This window comes from Notolepis coatsorum (assembly GCF_963971535.1).
Source record: "Notolepis coatsorum genome assembly, chromosome: 4".
Taxonomy (NCBI): Eukaryota; Metazoa; Chordata; class Actinopteri; order Aulopiformes; family Paralepididae; genus Notolepis; species Notolepis coatsorum.
In genome coordinates, this window is record NC_140168.1 from 70,358,156 (window position 1) to 70,368,492 (window position 10,337).

General features: G+C 49.7%; 1 protein-coding gene across 1 annotated transcript in view; it reads right to left on the minus strand.

The window, feature by feature from the left end:
- LOC311226550 (kinesin-like protein KIF27) overlaps positions 1 to 9,239 on the minus strand; it is a gene marked incomplete at its 5' end in the record, with an annotated part of 33,077 nt that extends 23,838 nt beyond the window's left edge. Inside the window, 3 exons of the mRNA XM_084311970.1 lie at positions 4,209 to 5,212; positions 5,903 to 6,121; positions 8,942 to 9,239. Of these exons, the coding sequence (XP_084168096.1) occupies positions 4,209 to 5,212; positions 5,903 to 6,121; positions 8,942 to 9,239 (1,521 nt within the window). The remainder of the gene's footprint in view (positions 1 to 4,208; positions 5,213 to 5,902; positions 6,122 to 8,941) is intronic.
- Between the last annotated feature and the right edge of the window lie 1,098 nt (positions 9,240 to 10,337).

Genomic DNA, 10,337 nt, shown 5'->3' on the forward strand with positions numbered 1-10,337 from the left:
CCATGGAAGGTTCAGAATGTTGACCGTCAAACACCTGTTAAGCGCTGTCAGAGTGGGAGACTGGTTCACCTCCATAGACCTGAAGGACGCGTATTTTCACATCCCGATCTTCCCTCCTCACAGGAAATACCTACGCTTCCTGTTTCAGGACATAGCGTACGAGTACCAGAGGCTGCCGTTCGGCTACTCTCTGGCTCCTCGCATCTTCACCAAGTGCGTTGGGACCGCGCTGGGGCCTCTGCGTCGTCAGGGGATACGAATTTTATTCTACCCTAGACGACGTTCTGGTCCTCAGCCGGTCAGAGGAGATCGCCAGTTCTCATACCAGGCAGGTGGTGGAATTCCTCACCAGCCTGGGTTTTGCTGTGAACTGGAAGAAGAGTACTCCTCTTCCCAGTCAACAGTTGGAGTACTTGGGCTTAATTCTAAGCTCAAGGTCTATGTGGGCATACCTCTCAGAGCGGCGGCGAGAGGATATTCTCGGCGCGCTCGGGAGGTTCCGTCCTGGCAGGACGGTTACGGCGCTGTCCGTGATGCACCTGCTCGGTATGATGGCATCTGCTCAAGCTGTGGTCCGTCTTGGCCTCCTCTTCATGAGGAGGATACAGAGGTGCGTTTTTCAGTATGAAAATAGACCCTGTGAGAGTCAAGTGGAAGCAGCTGAAGGTTCCCATGTCAGTACTGGGGGACCTCGCCCACTGGGGGGGGCCTGGGGCCCTCACCAGCGGGGTCCCCATGGGCAGCAGGCTGTCACACGTCACAGTCTTCACCGACACCTCCCTCACAGGATGGGGGGGACGTGTCGGTCCATGCTGCCCGGTCTGCACTACATATCAATGTGTTGGAATTGAAGGCAGTGCTTCTAGTCCTCAGACAGCTCGGCCATCATGTGATGGGCGAGCATGTTCTGATCAGGACGGACAGCACGACGTCGGCGTCGTATATCAACAGACAGGGAGGAGTACGCTCCCCCCGTCTCCACCGGGCGGCGGCCAATTCGGTCCGTGGCCGCCCGGGATTCTGTACGCGTTCCCCCCCATACACCTGATAGCTCAGCTGTTGGAGTGGGTACGTCAGGAGCGCAGGACTTTGATCCTGGTCGCGCCGGAACGGGGCACAGCTGTGTGGTTCCCGGCCCTGATTCAGCTCTTGGTGGCCCCGCCGTGGCCTGTTCCGTGGTCACCGCCGGCCCTCTCTCAGGCACGCGGAACACTGTTTCTGTCTCCTGTTCTGGGGCAGCCTCTAATGGCTTGGCTGCTGAAAGGGTGAATCTGGAGGGGATGAGTCTTAACTCTACTGTGGTTAACACCATCCAGAACACACACGCACGCTCCGTCCACTACCGCGGTTTACGCAGGGAAGTGGCGTATGGTTCGAGAGTGGTGTGAGGTTGGGAGCCTGGACTCTGTGTCATGCCCCCTGGACTCGGTTCTGTCCTTCCTCTAGTCTATCCTGGATAGGCGGTCGGCCTCGACAGTGAAGGTATATGCCGCAGCTATATCTTCTTGTCATGTGGGCTTTGAGGGCAGAACACTGTTCAGCCACCCTCTCGTGAGACGTTTCCTGCTTGGCGCACAGCGTCTCAAGCCTGTGGAACGTGCTCGGTCTCCGAGTCGGGACCTCCAACTGTTCCTGGAAAGGCTGTTGGGGGCCCCGTTTGAGCCTCTTGAGCAGGCGCCATTGGATCGTCTGTCTTTAAGACCGCGTTCTTTTTGGCCATCACCTCCGCTAAACGCGTGGGTGAGCTGTGTGCTCTCTCGGTGCGGTCAGGGTGCCTGTCTATTCGGGCCGATAGCAGTGCGACTCTGAGGCCTAATCCGGCCTTCATGCCAAAGAATATCCGGAGCTCTTATTGCTCCAGGGATATTGTGCTTCAGGCGTTTCACCCTCCTCCTCACACTAGTGAGTTGGAGGCAAGCCTTCACCTGTTGTGTCCTGTCCGTGCGCTGAAGGTTTATCTTAGTCGCACGCAGGATCTCAGGGCTACCGATCAACTGTTGTTTGTTACGGTGGCTCTCACGCGGGTAAGGCGCTGTCCAAGCAACTCCTGTCACATTGGTTGTGCGAGGGCATTGCCCTCTGCTACACTTTGGCTGGACAGGTTCCACCTGCAGGCGTTAGGGCACACTCCACTCATGGAGTGGCGGCCTCCGCTGCCCTGTTTGGGGGGGCCTCGGTGGAGGACATCTGCGCTGCGGCCTCCTGGTCCTCCCCAGGCCCCTTTGTTTGGTTTTACCTCATGGACATGACTGGGGGCTCTGTCTCCCAGGTGGTCCTGAGGTCCGGGACCTCTCCTGCATCCCGCCATCAGGTGGGCTAGCAGGTGTGTGTGGGTGTGGACCGCGGTGTGCTATGTCACACGTGGTCCCGCTTGCACTGTGCGTTCTAGGGTGACTGGTTTCCTTTTTCGCACATTGGTTGTAGTTGACTGCCTCCCCCCCTTCGTTAGGACGGGCGGGTGGACGGGAGTCCCCTCCTCCCTGGCAGGGGCTTATGGGCCCTCAGGGAGTGCATTTGACGTGGCCACACGTCCGCTCTGCCCCTTTTGATCTCATAATGGCAGAGCGAGACGCGATTGGCTAGTATGAATATATAACAAAGCTTATCCTATAACCTTAGTTATATGAATACTGGCTGAGCGTCTCGCTCTTCAGCGCCCTGAGGACCCTTGGATGTTTTTCACGCATGGAATTCAGACTTGGAAGGGCGTGGACGTGACCACTCCCTGTGTCTTGTAGGCACACACAGGAGTAGGCGTGGTCACGTGCAAGTGACGTGCATGTGCAACTTTTTCACGTGCACAATAGGTGCATGAGATGACATCTCATAATGGCAGAGCAAGACGCTCAGCCAGTATTCATATAACTAGGGTTATAGGATAACCTTCATTATGCAAAGACAGCTGTGGTCGGTACTTAGAGCGTGCACACAAAAATGCGACTCGTCCCTCGCCGGGTGCTCACCTGGCTACTTGTCTTTGCATGACAATGGCTCAGGTCGTCAGAGACCTGAGCTCAGAGATGGAACAAGCAGCCGTTTTTCCGTGTGGTTCTAGTGCTGCGCTGCGTCACCGTTTATTATCGTGTAACATTGTTTTGGACGGTAAAAAAGTGCAGGGGACAATAACTGCCTTCTGAAAACATGCAGGGGACATGTCCCCCCCCATAATTTACGCCCCTGCTCCATCTACAGAGCACTTCTTCCTTCTCTCCCTCTACCAAGCACTTCTTCCTTCTCTCCCTCTACCAAGCGCATACCTCCGTGACTATCGATTCCTCTTATCGCTGCCATGTTTTTCCGACCGTTGCGCATTTAAAAACAATAACGTTAGCGTTAGCATGCAGCCATAGAGCAGACTATTTGATTCCTTAAGGGCTCGAAATTGCCTGGGTTTTGGTCATATGCTCCCGGGGGAGCCGTGTGTGTGTGTGCGCGCGCTGGTCTTCTGAAAGACCAGAGACGGAGCAGTCAGCGGAATAGCGAACTGTTGAATGCAACTACAGTTCAATAGATTAAATTAGTTTAAGATATTGAACTGTAGTTACATTCAACAGTTCGTTATTCAATAGATTAAATTTGTTTAAGAATAAAACAAATTAAAAATAAAATAAAATAAGAGAATCTCAAATACATTATTTTATTTAAGTGTATAGTTATAGTTTATAGTTATTTTTTTCTGACATGGGGGCTCAACAATAAATGACAATCAGAAATGTCAAGTTGCATGTTGTTATTCCCAACCAGCTTAGTTCTGTTGCATTTCCAATTTATTTATGTAAATTATACATTCATCAGGGATCGATAAGGTAATAGATAAAGAATCGGATCGATAAGCAGAATTGATAATCGAATCATATCGATAAAATCGTATCAATTCCCATCCCGCCGCCACCGCTGTAATGTGGTGCTATAGCCATTCCAGCCCTGATGGGGTCTATTCCCTCCTGTCGGCTGTCGCTCCGAGTCATCACATGGACTTTCCCTAGTTGTGTGATACAACTCAAGTTGTGCAGAATCTTCACCTTAGCCTTTTAATACACTCTGCTGCTTGGACTCATTGCATCCAGACTGTGATTGTTGTACTGGAGATGAGTTATTTTATTGCACTGCACTATAGCACTATTTTACTCTGTCTGTTTTATGCTAATTTATGTAAATTAAAAAAAAAAACATTGCGAGTCAAAATGAGACTCAACTGTGATCAATACCTGGCATGTGTTGAGTTGTCGTCGGAGCTGTAGTATGGTGACATGTTGAGACTTATCCCCTGCTTCTGCTAAGTGTTCAATATCAGTGTGATCAGAGTCATTGATGGCTCTCAGTCTATCCTGCCAATCCTCCAACCGCTGCTTGAGAGAGGGACTCAAGATGGAGATAGCTATATCCTCCAATAGCAGAGCAGCTTCCTGAGCCAGGAGGCGGTGCAGCAGCCCTTCCTCTTTATCAAACTTTCCGTCCGGGTCACGTGTCACGTCGGTCTGGTTGGCCCGTTTGGAGCTGTCCGTCACGTTCCCGCCTCGTCCCTTCTCCCTCTCCACCTCTCTCTCCCTCTCCCTCTCTCTCAGGGCCCCTCTGAGTGTCTGCACTTCATACTCCAGTTCCCCTAGCCTGGCCTCCCTGGGATTCCACGTGGGACATGATTTCGCCTCGCCGCGGGGACACAACGCTCTGGGACGGTTGCGGACGTGCCGCGCCCTGGAGGCGAACTGCAACACGCCCAGTGTCTCGGCCACGTGGTGGTCGGAGGGGCTCACGCACACCACCATCAGTGTGTGGGCGGAGCCGCCCAGTGAATCGCGAAGGAGGCGCGTGATCTTGGCATCGCGGTACGGGACGTGGTTGTGGTTGTTATTGCCGCGGCGATGGCGGCTGGGGTCGGAGAGGGCGCGGATGACATTCCCCAAGGCCAGCAGGCCCGTGTTGATGTGAACAGACTCTTTAAGGCGCGTCCCGGTAATCCCGGTCTTCCCGGCGCGTTCAGATCCCGCAAGGTCCACAAGGTGGAGTTTGGAATAGTGGGTGGAAGGGGAGGAGTCTGAAGGGCGGTTGTTGTGGGAATGCTGGGTGAGCTGCAGGGTGAGGATGGCGTGCGAGCGGCTGGAGCGCTCGTTCATACCCGTGGCCCCGGTGTGGCGCAGGGCACTGCCTGCTTCCAAGACACTGAGGAGTTCCTCTGCTGAGCACACCGGCACCTCCCTGGCCCCCACCACCACTGGAAATACACACATCCACACACAGGACACAGGCAAACATACACAAAAGACATAAGACTATGGACACTCAGAGATCCTGTGAATTCATAATCAAAGAGCTCTTTATCTGCCTGTGTGACACCACACAATGCTGCCATTAGTCAGATAAATTTCAATGAGTCCCAAAATGGCTTACTTTTTGCTACTAAGCTAATTCAAGTGCCAAGGCGACAAGATGGAGACTTTCTGAGGCCATGGAGATGGACAATATACCTACTGCTGTCAGCAAAGATGGGGATTGGCAAATGGGACAAAATAGGTGTGGGTAACCTAACCAGAGTAACCTAGTGGGCTATGAGGAAGGGGGGGGGGGGGGGAAACACTGAACTGGTCACAATGTACAGTATCTGTTCCCCCTAGAAGTCTATCTTGGAGGGCTGGAAAGACTTTTCAAAACAGCCTTCAGTCCGCAAGATGCTAACACTCCCCTCTGAAACCAAACAGGTTCAAATCTCTTAATCAGTTCTTCTTTGCCGGGTGGCCCATGGGTAACCGTCGGTAGTGTGATAGTAAAGGGTTAACCTTCTGTAGTGTGGCAGTGAAAGGGTTAACCGGCTGTCGTGCGGCAGTGAAAGGGTTAACCTTATGTATGTTGTCGTGGTGAAAGGGTTAACCGTTTTGGTAGTGTGGCAGTGAAAGGGTTAACGTACACGTGTTCCCCCGGTCGTCCTCCCTAATGTGTAGGTCTTTGTGAGCGGTGGGGAGCTCCAGCAGATCCCGTAGCTCCTCCCTGTACAGCTCCAAGTAGGAGACCTGCACCGTAGCCTCCATGCCGACACCACTCGCCTGCCTGGTCCCCTGCAGCGCCTGAAACACGCCATGGGCCATCCGCTCAATAACACCCCCATACTCCTCCTCGGTAAGCGGTGCTGGAGGGGGCGAAGAGAAGGAGATAATGCAGAGAGAGAGAGAGGATGAAGAATGGATGTGATGTGTCATCCCTCTCCTTAATTGGCTGATATCAATCGAGCCTTTCCAGCCATTGTGTAGTATATTGTGTACCTGGTGCCAGTGTATGGCAACCATTGTGTAGTGTGTTGTGTGTCGTGTGTCTGGTGCCAGTGTATGGCAGCCATTGTGTAGTGTGTTGTGTGTCGTGTGCCTGGTGCCAGTGTATGGCAGCCATTGTGTAGTGTGCCTGGTGCCAGTGTATGGCAGCTATTGTGTAGTTTGCCTGGTACCAGTATATGGCAGCCATTAATAAAAAAGCATACCATTGGTTAATTGCCCCCGAATACGACTTTAAAAATACTTTAAGAACATTATTTCAATAATAATATATATATTTTTTTATCCATTTTTTCTCCTTTTTCTCCCATCCCAATTTAGTCGTGCCAATTCCCCCCTCCCCTGTCTTGATCGTTGCTCGCATGTGCCCCCCAATGGTCGGTCGTAGGGAGGGTTGAAGAATCTATCGCATGTCCCCTCCGATTTTCATCTTGTTTACACCAGGGTCCCCCATTTTCAATTCATGACATTTATGACATACACAACATACAGATATATATCATGACATACAGATATACAGTACTGTATAGTGTATACGTACTACGTAGCATAGAACGCATATTTAGAGATTGTCTATATCAGTGGTTCCCAAACTTCTTGTTTATGCAGACCACTAGATTGTTGGACCACCTCGTATGCAAACAGTAAAAAATAAATAAATAAACAACTGACTTTGACCCGCGTCGCGGGCACTGCGTTCCGTTCTCAGAATGGATTTGAGAGAGATGTGCCATCCAGTCTGACTTGGAGCATGCACTATACTATGCGCACTGCCAGTCAGGCTTATATGCGGAGATATTCAGACTCTAGATCTATTTGCAGAGCCAGATGAGTGGCTGCTTAACCGTTAAGTATTTCCCAACCTACTGTGCGATTGGCTCTTGACAAGTGCACAGTCGTCCAGTATTGACAAAGCCTACTTTGCTGGAACGATTAATTTTCTGTCTATTCCACTATATAGCTATAGGTGCTGTATGATGACAATACATTTGATTCCTAATTTTGATCCATCACAAAGCGCTCCAGCGCTTGAATACGGCCGGGGGATCTCTGTATGCAAATGACTTGTGCGAGAACGTGCATTCCAGTTTAGAATGAGTGGGATTCATCATTCAACAAACCTGGTTAAGAACAGATTTGGACTTTAATAATGGCTTGATGAATGTGGTGGTGGCTTTTCTTATTGTTCTCTTAAAGACAGGTAAGCAAGAATATAAGACAAATAATAAGAGAGTATTGTTGAATGAGGCCCAATGTGTCGACCCTATATTGTCAAGCACTTTGAGTGTCTAGAAAAGCGCTATATAGATGCAACGATCCATTCATTCGTGATGTAGAGTGGGGTCTAGAGTATGAATGAATGAATGAAAACTTTATTTAACAGATTGCAGAATGGGTACAATACAGTACGGCTCAATACACACAATTGTTAAGGGGATGCAGACCTGAGAAAGACGTTTGTCTTGTTTACATCAGGGTCCCCCATTTTCAATTCATATAGACATTTATGACATACACAACCTACATGACATTTATGGCATAGGGACATATAGGTATTTAGTACTGATACATTTGTGACATAAACGGTATTCAAATATACAGTACTGTTACCCCTAGATCCTGACAGAGTATATACATATGATGGGAAGGGGACTGTACATTAGGAGGGTTGTGGGTGGGTGGGAGAGAAATATACATACGGCGGGGAGGGAATATACTGTCTATTAGGAGGTGGTGGGGGTTTTGGGCATTTACAGTGGCCAGTTTCGAATAGCAGCCTCCCGTAGGTGCTCTTTAAGAGCGGTTTTGAATGTGGGTAGGGGTTCACATTCCTTTACAGCTTTGGGTAGGGCGTTCCACATTGATGTGGCATAATTGCGAAACGTGTTTAGTCCCTTGTTTGAGCCGAATCTGGGTTTAACATGATTTGTTGAGCTTCCTCTGGTGTAGTGGTTGTGGTATTCACTGACCTTTGGGAAGTATTTTGACATGTACATGGGTACCTTAGTCGTATAGTGTATCTTGTAGACCAGGCCCATTGCAAGTTGCTGTACTCTGTCGTCTACTCTAAGCCATCCTAGGTTGTCAAAGTGGGCAGGGGTGAGGTGAGTTCTGGGGGTAAGGTCAAGTAGTAGTCTGACCAGTTTGTTTTGTGATGTTTGTAATTTTGTTTTAAGCGCCTTTGAGGTGCTTTGGTACCATGAGGTGCACGCATAGTCGTAGTACCCTTGAATGAGTGCTCCTGCCAGAGTCTTCAGGGTATTCTTGTTTACCAGAGAGGAGATCCGGTACAAGAATCTAGTTCGTTGGTTGACTTTTTTTTATTACATTGGATGCCATTTTGTCACAGGAAAGATTTGCCTCTAGGATGGAACCCAACCCAGGTAGGTAATTTCGTCTTTCCTTGTGACAAATATTGTCACCCACTGTAACTGAGAAGCCGTCGGTCTTGCTGAGTTTGTTATTTGAGCCGAAAAGAATGGACTCTGTTTTGCCCATGTGTAATAGTTTGTTATCAGCGAGCCATATGCAGTAAATGGGCCTATGTGAAATCGAAGGCACCTTGAGCAGACAAATAGATGATGGGATATAGTGACCAGGACATGTAACGTTTATGATCTTGTCAAATACAAACTCTCACTCTATACAGTATAGCACTAGAGGCATTCAGTCAAACTCACCAACGTGCCCCCCTCCTAACGTGTACGTCTTTCCCGACCCAGTCTGTCCATATGCGAGCACAGTGGCATTGTAGCCCTGGAGGAGGGAGGACACCAGCGGCTCGACACAAGACTCGTACAACTCGTCTTGGGTCGATGTCGGTCCGAATGCATGGTCGAAGGAAAAGGCCCGGTCTGTACCGAGCATCACCTGCGCGGTGTCCGGTACCACTCTCACACACACCTGGTGGTTGTGGAGAACTTCTTTAGGAATCAACGGGCGGATTCGGACAGCCACTCGTACACACACATCGCTCATGTCGACAACGCTAACGTTACTAGAGATCGTTTTGTTACCGTTGTCTAGCATTACCAATAACGTCAATAACGTGTTGGCCACATTTATTTATTATAATAAACCTGGCAGCAGCATCTCGTTGGCGACTGGCGAGAACTTTTCATGTGCCGTCAAGAAGTTGTCGGAGTTCATTAGTAATTACCAGACTGCCGGTGACTCATTCACACAAAACTGACACTTACAGTACGACTGGCTTGCCGTTTAACAGATAGTTAGTTATATGTTTACTGTTGACGTTGCTGTTTGGTTTATGTATTCTGTCTCTCGTTTTGTTGTGGGTCCTCGGTTGCCCGGGAAACCATTAGCGTCACTCGAAAATCAGCCTAGGCACACAGGAAGTGATACATTTTACATCACCAGACAGGAAGTGATGCATTTCACATCACCAGACAGGAAGTGATGCATTTTACATCACAAGCAGCGACAACAGTTTGATTGGAATGAATAGAACCATAGATATCCTATAGAACACTATCAAAGAGGTTGAGTAGCCTCCAGCTGCAGCCTCGGAGATAATCCCCAGATTGGGCAATTTCCGCCCAGCCACAAGATTATTACTCCCGTGACAGGGCAATGCGCTGATTGGCGGAAAGTACGGAAGTACCTCGAAGTACGTCTGACGTATCTCGAATTACGTCTGACGTTTCTCTACGTTAGCGAACGTTAAACGTTGTATTCATAAAATAAGATAAATTCAGCAGCATGGGGAGGGCCGGGGGGCGTGTAACTGTTCCGCAACAGTAAGTGACTTCCGGGGTAGGCCTGATTGGCCCCGACAGGCACGTGACGCGCAACTTTCTCTGCCGCGCGGCACGCTCCGCGGAGCCTAGCGGCAGAGCTTGCGGAATTACGTAACCGTCCCAATACGCCATGACTTTAATTCGGCGCTATAGCTCACCTGGCAGAGCAGCAGTCCTGCGATCCTGCGGTCCGTTGTTGGTGAGTTCAAATCCCATTAAATCTTTTTTTTTTAACGTGATTTTTTTTTAACGTGTATTCTTTCGCCGGTTAAGGTTAGGCATGGTTAAGGTTAAGGTTAAGGTTAGGCATTGTTTCGGA